At 45.6% G+C, this 16407-nt stretch overlaps 1 protein-coding gene across 1 annotated transcript in view; it reads right to left on the bottom strand.

The window, feature by feature from the left end:
* The window catches only part of ADAM12 (ADAM metallopeptidase domain 12), a 382969-nt gene that overhangs the window by 113001 nt on the left and 253561 nt on the right, over positions 1-16407 (bottom strand). The window contains exons 7-9 of the mRNA XM_069101636.1: positions 9747-9812; positions 9204-9275; positions 889-1058 (exon numbers count right to left, since the gene is read on the bottom strand). Of these exons, the coding sequence (XP_068957737.1) occupies positions 889-1058; positions 9204-9275; positions 9747-9812 (308 nt within the window). The remainder of the gene's footprint in view (positions 1-888; positions 1059-9203; positions 9276-9746; positions 9813-16407) is intronic.

Below are 16407 nucleotides of genomic sequence, written 5' to 3'. Positions count from 1 at the left end.
TGTGAGTGTGTGAGGTGTGTGTATATGTTCATGTGTGTATGTGTGTGAGTATGTATGTGTGTGAGTGTGTGTGTGAGGTGTGTGTTTGTGTATTTGTGTGTGTTTGTGAGTATGTGTATGAGTGTGTGTTTGTGTATATGTGTGTTTGTATGTGTGTATGTTTGTGTATTTGTGTGTTTGTGTGTGTGAGAGTGTGTGAGTGTGTGAGGTGTGTGTATATGTTCATGTGTATATGTGTGTGTGAGTATGTAGGTGTGTGAGTCTGTGTGTTTGTGTATTTGTGTGTGTTTTTGTGAGTGTATATGTGTGTGTTTGTGAGTGTGTGGAGTGTGTGTATGTGTATTTGTGTGTGTGAGTGTATATGTGTGTGTGTTTGGTTTGTGTGTGTGTGTTTGTGTATGTGTGTGAGTGTGTATGTGTATCTGTGTATGTTTGTGTATTTGTGTGTGTATGTGTATTTGTGTGTGTGTGTGTGTGTGTGTGTCTGTGAGTGTATATGTGTGTGTGTGTTTGCGGTAACCCAGTCTGAGCTTCCTGACACTCGCTGCACAGGCCACTTTGGAATCGCCCTTTTCAGGACATTTGCGCTTTAGGAGGCAGAATTAAAAGCGGATCCCATTTCGCAGTCTGTTCTCCATGACTATTGCTGGTTTGCTAATTATTCAAAGTCTGATTGCTTTTTTTTATTACTCTATTTCTTTTTTTTTCTTTTTCTTTTTGGAGGGGAAAGGCAGGGCAATTGGGGTTAAGCGACTTGCCCAAGGTCACATGGCTAGTTTTGTGTTGAGTGTCTGCAGCTGGATTTGAACCCAGGTCCTCCAGACTCCAGGGCCAGCGCTCTATTCACCGTGCCACCTAGCTGCCCCCTATTAAGCCCAGCCCCCTCACCTTACAAGCTGTGCATTGTCATGTGGTTTACGAGGTAGCAACTTCATCTTTCTCCAGTCCAGAAATTCATGAAGACTTGTGAATGGGTCCTGGCTGATGGAGCACTTATCAATATCATTCCAGACTTCAACTCCAACCAGTACTATTCGAATGTTCAGTGGCCTGTAAAACTAAAGAAATTGGACACAGTTTGTGAAAATTCCCTTTTACCAACACTTGTCTGCAACCCCTCACCTCCATTCGCTGCCGTTTTTCACTCTTTTAGTCTTTTGCAATGTGGCTTCTGTCCATGCCATTCTCCTTGCCCAAACAGCCCTGTCTAAGGTGACTAAGCAGGGGAACTAGGTAGTGCAGGGGCTAAAGCACTGGGGCTGGACTCAGGAGGACTTGTTTTCATGAGCTCAAATCTGGCCTCAGACTCTTAGTAGCTGTGTGACCCTGGGTAAGTCACTTAACCCTGTTTGCTTCAGTTTCCTCATCTGTATGAGCTGGAGATGTAAATGGCAAGCCCTTCTGGTACCTCTGCCAAGAAAACCCCAGATGGGGTCATGGAGAGTAAGAGAAGACTGACAATAATGTATGAATAACAGAAGGTGATCAAAGACCCAGCCAGTGGCCTTGCTCTAACTCCTGGGACTTTCTGAATCTCCTGGACACCTCCTTGGGCTCTCGGATCTTCTCTGCTCCCCACGCATGGGCATGGTTGCCTCTGCTTACACCCTCTCCCTTTATCATTTCTTGCCTTGGCTCCTCCGTAGCTTCCTGACTTGCCTCCCCAGCTCCAGCCTCCCCCTCTCCCATTCATTCCTTCTAGAGCTGCCCAAAATATCTGATGGGGCTGCTCCCCCAACAAAGACACTCAGCAGCTCCCCCTTCCCTCTCTGATGTGGTCCTGGGGTGCCCTCAGAATCTGCCTCCAAACTCCCTTCCCCAGCCCTATGGCACTGCCCGTCTTTCCCCTCCATCCCCTCTTCTACACTCCCTCCACTAGGACTCATAGCCTTGCCCTCCTTCTGTCAGGTGTCCTCTGGCCTCTGTCACTCACTGGCCAGCCTCAGCCTGTCCTGCTTGATCTCCACATAGAATCCTGTGCCTTCCTCCCTTCCCTTTTTGAGTGCCTTAAGGCAGATCTTCTGCAGTCTCTCCGTTAGACTTAGTGCCTTCTCTCTGGGGTCACTTGTCTTGACCTCAAACTGGGAAAGGTGGCTCTGTGCATTTGCTGTCTTGAGGGCTGAGTTAGGTGTATTGGGTATTAGAGACGCTGGACAGATGCCTGAGCCATCTTTATACGTCTGTCTGAGGGGCAGAGAGTTAGGAAGACCAGGATTTGTATTTTGCCTCTGACACTAACCAGGTGACCTTGGGTGAATCACCTGGCCTCTCTCACCATCAGTTCCATCCCCTGCAAAATGAAGGTTGGTTGTGTGTGTGTGTGTGTGTGTGTGTGTGTGTGTGTGTGTGTGTATGTGACTAATTGGCCTCTCAGGTCCTTCTAGCTCTAAATCAAGGAACTTATGAAAACAGATCTCAACTCGCCTCCCTCTTTTTAATCCTCTTTTCCTGTAATATTGGAGCCTAATGAATGTTTACGATGTACTGAGGCATGTAGGATAGACGCTCCACAAATGTTGTGGATTAACTCCTCGTTCCAGTCCTTTATCGTTTTACCACTAGATTGGGAGGCTTTGCATTGGCCTCATTTGGAATAAAAGTCACTGCACAAAAACATAAAGTTACAGCCCAGCTTTAAAAGGCTGCCAGGCCATGTCCACAGAAAGGAAGAACCAAGGAGCAGATGGAAGAATCAGGGCCCCTTCTCACTCATGTCAAGGCTGATCACTGGTGTGTTTGCAGAGAAGAGGGAAAGGGTTTCCCCGGAGTAAATGGCACTTGTGAATTTATTGCACACCTTTTGCATTTCTCAGCAGGGTCCTGGGCCTGCCCAACATTGCATGTTTGACTCCCGTCATTGGTAAATGAATAAATGGCTCTTTGTACCTCACGATAAGAACCTAGATGCCCATGACCTTTCATGCTGTTCTTTCATATGACAGAGACCTCAGCTGGTGTCTGGTCTAAGCCCGAGGCTGAGGATGGCCAGAAAGGAGCAGTGCATCATTGACATTTAAGGAGGGCAGCGGAGTATGCACAGCTCCCAGTTATTCCCAGGGCTCCTGAAGGGCACTGGGAAGGAGAATCAGGACCAAGGCTGGCCATGGGATCAGAGGTGGTTGGATACTGGCCTGGGTATGGTGAAGGAAGGGAGAGATGGCTGTGGAAGCCGCTACTACCAGAGTCAGATTGGCTGAGAGAGCCCTGGGAGTTCATGCGCAGAGGGAGAGCACAGTGGTGTGAAGGAATATTCCATGGCAGAAGAGAAGGCCCAGGGAATGAAGGTGAGAGAGAGCCATTTTCTCCCACTGTCTGTGGGAGTTTGGGTTCAGTCACCCTCCATGCCAGTGACGGAGATCGCCAATGAGGCAGGCCCAGCACTTATAGACACATCAGTTACCCTTATTCTCATTGCTGTTACTGGAATGGGAAGGAGAACACTGAGTCTCTTGGTGAGATCTACTCCTGCGTCCCTCGTCTGAACAGATATTTTCCAAGAGCTTCCCGGGCCCCTTGGGAAAAAGCGTCCTCAGTGGGGCCCACAATGTCTTAGGAAATAGAAGGCGAGGGGACAGGAAGGAGAGCTTTGTAAGCCCCTTGTCGTCACAGATCATTTTTCCATGTTTTTCAAAGAACTGCGGGAGTTATTGTTGTCAAAGGGTCATTAAATCATCTTGTCTCTTCCAATTCTTGTAAAGAAGAATTGAGTGACTTTGAGGGGAAGCTGCCCTGGGGTTTCTTTTCTGAGGCACATTAAGGCTCTAGTCCAGGGTCTTCTGATGGTTTAGGGGGCCAAGTTCAAGGTCCTGAAAATGGGCAAAACTTCAAGCCTAGGCCTGGGGCTGGCCCTGGTTTCGTTAGCCCAGCCAAGTGCTGAAAGCCTTGTTGCAAGGATGACCACAAGGCACTGAGGGCAGGGGGTGGGGGGCAGTGGTGAGAGAGCTGGACTTGGCATCAGGAAGATGGGGGATGAAATCCAGCCTCAGACACTTGCGAGCTGGGTGATCCTGGCCAACTCACTCAACCTCAGTGTCCTCATCTGGAAAATGGGGATAATACTAGTCCCCCCTCCCCCCCCAGGATCGAATGAGATAACATGTAAAAAGGACTGCCAGCCCTAAAGTTCTATGCAAATTATATGTAAATAGATGCTTATTAGCAAGTCCTTCTTTTGTTCATCATGATTCTTGGAGCACAAGGGTCCTGAAAGTCTGGTGGGCTCCTCTTTCTCAGCATCCTCAGTTTCCTGCCCTGCTCATATGCCTGATGTCATCTAGGGAGGATCACTGGACAAAAAAGAGTGAAAATCCTCCTGCACCACACCAAAGATCGAGGACAAAAGCCCAAGGGAGCTTCGAGTAGAGGAAAGATACTGATTCAAGGGCAAAAGGCCATGGATGTAGAACTGGAGGGAGCCTTCAGAGGTCATAGTGCCCAGCTCCTTCATTTTTACTGTTGAGGAAACTGAGGCCCAGATTGACAAGTGACTTGCCCAAGGTCACACAGGTAATAAAGGTCAAATTGCCCTCAGCTAGAGGCCAGCTGCATTAGAAGGGAAGCTCTCCTTAGCACTTAGGGCAATGCTTGGTACAGAGTAAACATTGAATGAATGCCTGTTGATTGACTGACTGACAGCAGCAGGGCTGGTTTTTCCTCAGTGAAGTCTTATCCTCTACATTCCTGAGGCATTTCTTTGCCAGCCCTCATTCAGCTCTCAGTCTTGCTCCTCCAAATCTCAGAAAGTGCCTGTCTCAGGGTGACTGAGGGCTCTGTACCCACAAGGCAATGGCTGTTGCAGCACAGGATTCCAAGTCAGGAATGTCCAAAATCCAATTCTGATTTCACCCTCTGCAGCCTCTTCTGAACAGGGGAGATAACAATGCCCTCCCAGGAATGATGTCATGTCGGGATTAATTAGTCAATATGTATAAAGAGCTAATTGGTCCTATCTCTCAGTGTTAGGAGGGCTCCTTGCAAATCCAGAGGCTTTCCATACTAATGATGGGATTTCCCATTTCCATAGTTTCCTGCTCTCAGGTGCAAGGGAGTCTGGTGAAGAGGGTAGACTGGCAGCCTTGGGGTCAGAGGATGAGAGGTTAAGTCTTTCCTCTGACACATATCAGTTCTGTGACCTTGGCACATGCTCTCAGTAAATCACTAAGTTTCAGAGAAGGTGCCAACCTACACTGGCAGAGGGAAAGCCCTCATCTGGGAGTTCCCTGTATCAATGAAATCCCAGGAACATGTTCTGACTCAATATGCATGGCTTTAATCATCACATCTATGAAAAAGCTTCTCAAGTCTGTTCTCCTGTATTCCCAAGCCCCTTTTCTAAGATCAAGACTGAGCATCTGTGGGGATCAAGAATGACTGCTAGAAGGAGGTGGCCCTTAAGTTCAGCCTTGAAGGGAGCTGGGGGCTCCATAAGGTAGAGGTGAAGATAGAAAGCATTAGAGTGCTGCAGTGCAGATGTGGGTGGGAATGCAAAGACCTGGAGGTGGGAGGTGGTATGTTGTGTATTGGTAAGAGGTTGGAGAAAATGACTAGGCCACTTTGGCAGGAACCCAGAGTGCATTAGGAGGAGAAAGACATAATTAGCCCGGAAAATTAGGGTGAAACAAGATTGTGAAATGCTTTCATTGCCAAAGCAGGAGAGGCAGTGGGAAGCAGCTAGAGAGAGTGGTCAGACCTAGACTTTAGGTAACTCCCATTGCCATGATGATGGCAAAGATGAAATGAAGTGGGAGGAGACTTAAGGTGGGGAGACCAATCAGGAGACCACTGCAATGGTCCAACTGCCTCATTTTGTTGATGGAAAAGTTGGTCAATAGGCAGCCTGCCCTCTGTTTAAATTGCAGTTATATATAAATTGCAATTCTTCCCCTGCTGGGGAAGGAGAGAATGTACCTAACACACTTTGTCAACCTTAAAGCACTATATAAACATCAGCAGCTTTTAACATAGCTATAATTAAGGCAAAGGTAACCTGGCAGTCACCCCTTGGGCTGGAGCATGTGGAGAGCAGTTCTACTTGGGCTCCCTGGCACTGGTGGGTGTCTGGGCAGGAATGAAGGATTGTCCAGCTGCCGCATTCCATGAGCCTGGGACACTGGGCTAAAGGAGAAGCTGATAATCTGCATTATATGAGCTTGTTTAGGCTGGGAAGGGAAGAAGGATCCCACATGGAGATGAAAATACTTGGAAAATTTAGAGGATTTGAAGATATGACATCAACAAGCTAGAGCCCAAGCCACAAATTCCCAGACGCTGTTTGGTGACAGCTCATCATCTTAATGTCTAAGAAACCAGTTACAGACTCTGATGCTATGAGGCCATAGCCCATCCATGCCATATGACTATGGCCAAGTCACTTAAGCTCTGTGAACCTCAGTTTCCTAATAGGTAAAATGAAAGTTGGATGTGATGAGCACTAAGGAAGGGACTTCCAGTTCTTGATCCAAGACCCCATGACCTTGGTCTGCCCATCCTGTGAGACTCCGTCTATGTGCTCCCATGTGTCTTCCTCAGTGGGTTCACCAAACACCTCACTCAGATCTCTTTATGTTGAGCAAATGAAAGAATGAATCTCGATGACTCCCATCAGTCATCCCTCACTCTCGCCATGTGACAAGTCCACATTGCTTCTGACTAGACAGTTCTCCGATGACACTCATCCTGGGCAATCCATCATTAATCACATGTTGTAGCCTGCTCATGCCTACCTTGGGTCCCTCCACTGCCTGACAACTTCAATTTGGAGACTAATATCTGTCTTTGGAGACTGTGGCATTCTTTGGGTTGGTCACCTGCAACCTTAAGCCTAAAGGTTAAAAAGTAGGACTTCATGAACCACCTTATTGAGTGATAACTCATCAGTCCCTCCCTGATCCGATGGACACAAATGTAACAACCAGGATGTAAGACTCTCCTCTTTAAAGTAGTGGTTATTAATTTTTAAGTCTGTCCTGGGTGCCCTTGGTGGTCTGATGAAGGTGATGCACCCCTTCTCAGAATCATGTTTTTAAATGCGTGAAATAAAATTGTAGGATCACAAAGGAAACCAATCATACTTTAATACTGTTATCAAAATAAATTTTCAAGTGGTCATGGATGATTGTGGTGAAGAACTCCTTGTTTTAAAGTATCCAAATATCTGAGAAGTGCAAATATGAAGGTGATTCTTTTCCAGCTCAAAGGAAAACCTCTGGAAGTTTGGTCATAGGCCCACTGATTTCGAGCTAGAAGAGACCTGGAGACTATTTTGTCCAGCCCCAACATTTATAGATGAGATGACTGAAACCCAGAAAGGGCAGTGTCACACTCAAGGTCGCAGAGGGAATGTGTCCAGGGTGAGATTCGAATCCAGATTCTTGGACTCCAAATGCAATTCTTTGTTCCTTTGCCAAGCTGCTTCTCCTTACTCAGGTATGATCATCTTGGCCACTGTCTCACTTCTTGGTAAGTCAGGCTGGGATTTTCTTTTCTCCATTCCATCCTAGTTAATATGAAGAGCTAATGTGTATGGGTTACAGTGTCTTAGCTTCCAGGTTCACCTTGTTCTCCATGGATGGCTGTGACCCCTGAAGGCCACAGGGCTTAGTATATAGTAAGTGCATAATACTTGGTTGTTTCCTTTGTTCATTCCTTCCTTCCTCCAAATAACTGTGTCTGCCATTGTAAGTTCTGGAAAGTTCCTTGGCATCACAGTAGCTGCCATTTAATGTGAACCTGAGTATGCAAGGTCAGCCTCCCCAGAGAGGCTGTTGAGGCAATGAATGGTGATGATCTCCCTGGATACACAGGCTGACCTACTAGACACTTCTCAGGTGTGGATAATTGAGAGAATCAGTAATACTATTTATATAAAAAGCATATAAGAAGATAAAATCCATCCATGACTTATAGACAAGACCTAGGAAGGTTTCCCAGGCCCAGAGAAATTAAATGGCTTGCTAAGGACCATAAGCCAGTAAAAGTCAGAGGTCAGATTTGAACCTACTTCTCCCTGACTCCACAGCCACTACGCCTTGTGGAATCCGTAGAAAAGGCTAAGTCTAACAACATCACAAGCCGCTAAGAAGCCTCTACTCTTCTAGAAACCTGTGTCCAGACACAACAAAGGATAGTGTTTCCAAAAATACAAGCACCTAGGTATGAAACATTAGCCATCATGGCTTTATCTAACTCAGAATTTCCTTCACTAGGCCTAATCTTTTCTTATCTTAAGGCCAGAATTCTTGAGGCTTTGACTGAGTCTTGAATTTAGGAGGAATGTGTGCCTTGAAAAGTTCAGACTGGTATCCTCCTTCCCATGACCTTTTCACAAAATGTCTCCCTCTCTTTCCCCTCCCCTGAAATTCCTGGCTTCTAGGAGCAGATGGAGATCAGTAATCTGGCTGAGTTCAGGGATGCAATGATGTCTGTGCCTGGCTTCTCTGATGAGGAGATTGGTTTCAGGTTTTACCCAGGACTCCCATGTTAACATTTAGGAACACATAAAATAACACATTTCTCCTTGAGTTCCTTGACTCCTAAGGTAATTAAAGATAAATTATTTTTGAATTTTCACAACCATCTATTGACTTTTTTTCCTTTTTCCATTAAAGTACCAACAAATTTGTTTGCCCCATTCCTCACATACTTATTTTGCTGGATGTAGGAGTTACTTAGCATAAAATAGCTAAAGTGTACTTGTAACCAGCAGTTTGCAATCTATTTCAGTCCTCTGGCCGACTAGTGGTTAACTCTCTAAAGGGGTGCCTTGTTCCACCCCTCAGGGCATTTTGAAATCAAGTTCAGTAGAAGAAAAGTGTTTAAATGAAGTTAGACCAGAATTTCCTAATCCAAAGCACCAAATGTCCCCAACACACTTAATTTTCTTTTGACTCCAGGTCCAACCCTCTTCCTACTACACCTTGCTTCCACCACATGAAACTGACCTTTTGGCAAGGGCTGTCTACCCAAGGGTTGCCACTGTTGATGGGTATGTATTAGGAGAATGAACTAAAGGGCTCTCACATATTTCATGAACAGTAGACTGGCTTTGGTGTCCCCTAATGTCTTTACTTGCCAGAGTTACAGTTTTGGAATAAGAAAGCAAAATTCTTGCCTTGTTAATAATATGAAAAGCTCTGAATCAGCTCAACTTCATCCTCAAACATTTATATAACTTCCAAGAGGTAATTATCTCAAGAAGGACTCACCTTATCCACATGATTGGCAATCTCTATTAAACGCTGCTTAACTTTCTCCACATCTTTTCCTTGTCTCTGAAACTTAATTTAAAGAGTAAAGTCAATGTTGGCAATAAGAATAATCAAACAGTGTTTTTGAGGACTCTGGAATCATGAATGTGGGTTTAGGGGAGGGCATGGGCAGAAATCACTTGGGAAGATGAGGAGTGGAGAGGTCACACTGTGTCAATGAAGGGAGAACCCACACCAAGGAGCTCATGGGTCCACTGAAGGAAGACTTTCTCTGCTTCATTAAATTGTTTACGGAAAGGAATGAGAATTAAGTGAGCATCAGCTACCAATTCCCAATTCATTTTTCTTAAATAGCTGAACCCAACTAGAGATTACAGTCACTGAAGAAACCTTTCTGCTGTCCGTGGTGCTACTGTTTCAGAAGATTATTTGGTGAGGCTGCTATTGCTTATAAACTGTTGTGAGAGAATGAAATAACACACAGCAAACACATCCCCAACTCTCTCCAATTTCCTCGAGGGAGTTTGGCGGTGAACTTACCTCACGATTGTCTGCCACGATCACAAGCTCCACATACTTCGTTGTCTTCAATGTCGCCCGTTTGCACTGCCAAAAAAAGAGATGGACAATTGTGATATTGTGGAGTGCATTGTGTACTTATCTTCATAGTGAACTTTCCAGGGATGTACACATTGATAACAAGGTTGATGCACGCATTGCCAGGGCTAGCTCAGTGTTTGGGAGGCTCCAAAGGAAACTGTGGGAGAGAAAAGGTATTCAACTGACTACCAGACTGAAGGTCTACAGAGCTGTGGTTCTGACCTCATTGTTGTCTGCCTGTGAAACCTGGGGAATGTACCAGCACCAAGCCAGGAAAGGGAATCACTTCCATCTGAATTGTCTGAGGAAGATTCTGAAGATCATCTGGCAGGATAAGGTACCAGACACTGAGGTCCTTACTCGAACTAAACTGCCAAGCATTCAAACTCTGCTGCAGAGAGTGCAACTCCAATGAGCTGGTCACAGTTGTTCAAATGCAAAACATTCGCTTCCCCAAAAGACTATTTTATGGAGCACTCACACAGGGCAAGTGCTCACATGGTGGTCAGAAGAAGCGATACAAAGGACACTCTCAAGGTCTCTCTCGAGAACTTTGGAATTGATTGTGTGACTTGGGAGACACTGGCACAGGACCTCCCAGCATGGTGTGCCCACATCAGAGAAGTCGAGCAAGGCAGAAATGAAACAGCTCAAAAGAAACACAGGATGAGCAGATTTAGAGAATCTGCCCCAAATGTTCACACTGTTTGTGCCTGACCTGGAGTAGAGCATTGCAAGCTCATATTGGTCTGATCAGCCACAGTCGGACACACTGACACTCGACTCTAGCATAGTGAGGTCATTTCAGTCCTCTACCAGGACAAAGGATAGCAACTAACCAGCCAGTCAAAGAATGAAAATAAATTTAACTTTCCCTTTGAAAGTCCAACTCTCTCAGTTTAGTTATTGATTTTATTTTTCTCTCCCTCTCATCTCTGCACACAGACACAAACACATGGACACACACACACAGAGACACACAGACATACACACAGATGCACAGACATGGACACGCACACAGACACAGACGCACACATAGACACACACAGACACACACACAGACACACACAGACATAGACACGGACACACACACAGACACAGACACACACACAGACATACACACAGACACACACATGGACACACACAGACATACATAGACATAGACACACACAGACATACACACAGATACACAGACACAGACGCACACAGACATAGACACACACAGACACACACACTCCCACATTGTCCATGAAAGTTAACTTTTTGAAAAGCCTCCTCTGGGCTCCAGAAGCCCTTCTTTGCTATCTTAGCCAGTTACAGCACCATGATGGTTTCTGCCTTGTGTGACTCTACCAGGATGAGTAATGGTCACTAATGCATTATTATAGAGTACTGATCCTGGAGTCAGTAAGACTTGAGTTCAAATTTGACCTAAGATACTTATGATCCTGGGCAAGTGACTTAGCCTCTTTACCTCAGTCTCCTTAACTGTAAAATGGGAATAATTATTGCACCCACCTTTCAGGGTTGTGAGGTGCAAAGGAAATAAAATGTGTAAAGTGCTATGTAAAAGCTCGTCATTGTTTGTTACTACTATTGCTATTATTATTATTCAGGTCAGGAAAGCAATAGGAAGGGGCACACTGTGTTTCACCTCTCATCCCAGTTGAATATAAGCTTCCTGAGAGCAGGGACCACTTCATTTTTGTTTTTGTGTAGAGCAGGGCCTTGCACATAGCAGGAGATTTGCTCAAGTTTGCTTGTTTGGGGGGATGCAGCTGAGAGGCCTCCAGGGTCATCTGGCTGCTTGGCCCAGATGAGGTCACAGGTAGAATCAGGGAAAGAGTGGTTGGGCTTTTTCTGAAGTCATGCTCCGAGATCTGGCAAAGCTGGAAGGAGACGATTCCTGAGGGTCCTCCCAGCTCCAGTGATGGAACCCGGGGCTCCTGGCTCCCAGTCCAGTGTTTTCACATCACAACATACATCACATATGTTTAAAGCCTATAAAGGAGCTGTGACCTCTTTGGCTTATGAAGGGGGGAAGAGCTATTTTTTAGAGATCATAAGTCACAGATTTAAAGCAAGGTAGGATCTTAAGGACGTCTGCTTCAAAAGCCTCATATTGCAGATAAGGTAACTGAGGCCCATAAAGTAATTTCCCCGAAGTCAGAGGAAGGAAATTACAGTCAGGATTTGAAGCCAGGTCCTATGAATCTGGATCTAGTGTTCTCCCTCTCTCACTATGTCTCGTGGAAGATTCACTGGAGGGAGAAGAGATTCAAGGCAGATTTCATTCTGGGGCTGAGAAGGAATGACACAGGACAAATCAGAGATGGGTGATTATGCTCACCAGAGGAGAAAGGGTAAACAGAGGACTATGGTTCCTCGGTGGGGAGAATGCAGAAGGAACAGCATGAAGAATGACAAGAAATGACTGAGAGAAAAGCATGTCCAGGGGCTGGGCTTACCTCCCTCCTCACCTCTACCTCTCAAGGTCCAAAAGGACACAGGAGAGTCATGTGCTCTGGGAAGTTGTCGTTCAGTCATGTCGACTCTCTGTGACCCCATTTGGGGTTTCCTTGGCAGAGATAATGGAGTGGTTTGCCATTTCCTTTTTCAAATTATTTTACAGATGAGGAAACTGAGGCAAACAGGGGCAAGTGACTTGCTCAGGGTCATACAACTAGCAACTGTCTGAGTCTGGATTTTAACTCAGGTCCACTTGACTCCAGGGTCAACACTCTACCCACTGCATCACCCAGCTGGGAAGAGCACATGGGTAAGAAGAAAATGAGAACCCCCTGGAGTGAGGGCAAGGCCCAGATGGGGGAGCCAAGGAGCAAGTTGCCTTCCACAGGACTTAGCATTTTCAAAATCAGTAGAATGGAAACTCCTCAAGATCAGGGACTTTTTTTTTCCATGCCTGGAACATAACAGGTGCTTAATGAAAGCTTGCTGTTTGTTTGATTGATTGATCTAAGCTCCAGGAGGCCAGGACTGTCTCTTTTTTTATCTTTATGCCATCAGCACAGTGCCTGGCACACATTAAGAGTTTAATAAATGCTTGTTGGGTCTGACTGAATTGGTGATTCTCCCAATTGAATCCAAGACTCTGTCTCCTTAAGGAATCCCAAAGTTGACTTCAGGACTACAAAGGAGAGCCATTCTTGGAGGGTGGCCTCCAAACACAAATACTGAAAGCCCCAAACAAAGAGCTCTGTTTCCATAATCAAAGGCCTGGGAAGAGATGTGGGTCCAGTCCTCTTAGGGGCTTAGACCCAGGACTTGGGGTTTATGAGTTGAGCTGGAGATAATATTTCCCATTGAAAATCTGCCCATTGTAACCACTAAGCTTTGAGACAGAAGGAAAACAAATGACTAAGGCAGGATTGCAATCGAGTTCCAGTCACTGAGCCCAGGGGGAATCTTTTCTCTTTTTTTAAAGTTAAAATCTTCCCATTAGCACAGGATCTTCTAAACAGACTTTTAAAGAAAACTGTTCATATTCCATGAGTTCCTCTGGCCTGACCTACTCTGCTGATTCATGAATTTGAGTTTCCTCGAAGGAAATCTGCAGCCTGGACACAGGGAAGGAAAGGACATTTCCTGCCCTTCAAGGAGCTGATACCACTGGTGTGGGCACCCCTTCCACCAACACAGGTTGTGACTCTTTCCTGCCTTGGGAGTTAAAAAAAGGCAACAAACATAAAATTATCCCCCCAAGGCCAACCCATACTTAGCCTCTCCAGCCCCAACAGACTTACAGACGATTCCCTGCCAGAGTCTATTGGAATCCAACCCCTGACTATCAGAGTAAAACTCCACCATTTCTGCAATCTCAGCTCCTCAGGTGGCCACGTCCCTGGGCCACTCCCATCCATACTGTCCGTTGAGGACAACACAGAGGGTTTTGCTGACAACTTATGAAACTGCTTCCACTACAATCAGGACAAACATGTCTGATTGTCAACTGGAAGACTTATGAGTCATGTAAGCACATGGGCTGATAGCTGGGGCTGGCTTACAGATACTGATCACTGTCTTCTACCTGGGATCTCACCAGGAGCCTTCTCCTTCTGTGATTCTCCTTGCCCAATAACCCATCAATAAACATCTGTCAAATGCCTATTAAATGCCACATACTCTATTGGGGAGACAGAGGATTCTGTCAATCTTTCGTCTTCAATCTGATCCATTACAATTTATTTAACTCCATAAACACAGGATTTCCACCCAATGTGTGAGTCCACCCTCAGTTCTCCTGGGATCCTAGGTTCTTATTTTCACCTTGTGACCAGCCCATCTTCACCAATAATCACATACTGGGATTAAAAACAATCTTGTATAAAACTAGCCTTTGGGATGTGATGTTTCCATTTTAAATACTTCAAGGACCTGAGACTTCATCAGTGTAGCTAGTCCATGTACTGACACAGGTGGCCACCATGCCATGCTTGGTGCCCCATTGTCCTAGGTCACTGTGTTCTCCAAAGGTGGCACTTGTTGGCTAACCTGAATTTAGTCAAGTTGGCACCCAGATGATAAACATTGTATGTAAGGTGGATTTTAGTGTGTGTAAGGAGGATTTTGTTATTCTTTCTTAAAGTTTAGTTCCCAGGATCTGTGGCCATAACAACCTCTAGCTCCCAAGTGTTACATGTGAGTTCTCATGATCGTGGTTCAAACTAGTTTCTACCAAGACTGAGCAGAGAGATATAGGGGAGAGCTAATGTAAAACCGAGGTTATTGCTGGCAAATTGACTTCTTTGTTTGTTGCCTTACAAAGCAAGTGGGCAGTAAGTAGGGGTTGGGTAATGCAGAGAGGCAATGAATGTACCTGCCTTGATTGGCCCCCTTCAAGGCTTGGGGAAAATCCGTGTACTGCTTCAACTGGCCGCCATTGAGGCTTGGGGGATTTAGGGCAGCGCACAAGCTGGAATGCTGTGCCTGTCTCGACTGCCTCCATTGAGATGTAGGGGCAGCTGCTCCCCTTTGGGAAGGGTCATTAGGGGATGCTGTGGGACTTGGTGCTCCCTCTATCAGCAACCCCTTGTGAGAAGAATAAACGACAACAAAGTAAGCCTGTTTAACGCCTTGTTATGTCTCGATTCTTGTCTTCCTGACTAATTGGATCAAAGGTCAACCTTTCCTAGAATACCTGCCATCAACCCTCCCAGATCTCCACCTATCTTATACCTGGTGTAGTCTGTTTTACCTGTGTGTTTACCTGTCTAACAGACATGTAGACTACTGCGAGGCCTGGACTCAACATTTGGCCATCTTGGTATGGCTTGCCAAAGATCAGACATGGGCTTCCAGAGGCCAGGCTCTCCCCCATGGGACAGAGGCATCAGAGGAGGATTTTTGTGGGAGCTCTCTTGAAAACATGGCACTCAAATACTTTGGTAATCTTGAAATGTTGTGAAATTGATGAAGTCTCGAGGATGTGGAGGGAACCCTACATTGCAAAAGAATGGGAGACCATGGACAAGAGCTGAGGGAGAGGAAGGAGGGCATGGGTCACAATCTACATAGTTGGAGAAACATTCAAATCAGTGAGCTCATAGGTCTATGGAGAATATTTGAGAATTTGAGTGCTAACATCAGTAGATTTTTTTAACCCATAGGTCATTCATTGAACCATAGAAACTGTATTGAAAGTTACACTAGAAATCACCCAGTTGGGGGTTAAGCACCCTCTTATTTCTCTGACCTCCTGGAGAGTAACCCTACCCTGGCCCTGGCCAACTGTAAACAGAGGGGATTGTTCTCTAGAGAACAAGCCAACAATGAACATAATTTTCTTTCTCTGCACTTTTCAGAAAGCTCTGACTTTTGTTATGAATTCATGGAATTGAGAGCTTGGGAGAAACGCCCAACCACATAATCACTAAAAGCTGTGAATGAGGGGTAAGTTGATGAGGACCGATGGCTCATCTCCACCAGCTGTCCAAAGCTGGTGATTTAGGTTGTGTCTACATGGTCCCAAAACATCTGGACTGCTCAGCAAAAATCAATCAAACTTGTTATCTGCTGATGTGGACCAAACTTAAAACAATAACACACACACACACACAATCCTTCAACTAGTCATTTGATTTAAAAACCTCACTTTCAGGCTTCTGAGCAGAAACCAGCCCAAATGCTCTCTGCATGAAGAGGGACATAACATGCAGGAATAAATGAAGGGGTGATGTTCCCATTGCTTTCTGCCCTGGTCAGAACACTACTGAGGCTTTGTGGTCATTTCTGGGGGCCAGATCTTAGCAAGGATGTGAATAGGCAGGAGAGTGTACAGGGGAAGGCAACCAGAATGACAAAGGGTTTTCTTATCACACTCTAAGAATAATTTGGAGGACCTGGGGATGTTCAGCTGGAGAACAGAAGACTCAGGGGGGACAGGAGAGATGTATTCATGTATTTCAAGGCTGTCACAGGGAAGAAGAATTAGACTTTTTCTCTGACGCCTCATGTGACTTTAAAAAAGTCTTTGGAGCCACAGTTTTCTTATCTGTAAAATGAGGCAGTTAGACCAGAAGACAGTAGAGGCAGGAAGACTTGAGTTCAAATGTGACCTCAAACACTCATTAGATGTGTGACC

The sequence above is a fragment of the Petaurus breviceps genome, unplaced genomic scaffold, assembly GCF_028583685.1.
Source record: "Petaurus breviceps papuanus isolate PSGF00001 unplaced genomic scaffold, PetGlider_PUasm1.0 490, whole genome shotgun sequence".
In the NCBI taxonomy this organism is placed as follows: Eukaryota; Metazoa; Chordata; class Mammalia; order Diprotodontia; family Petauridae; genus Petaurus; species Petaurus breviceps.
Note: the sequence above shows the minus strand (reverse complement) of the source record. Positions and strands in the feature narration are given on the sequence as shown.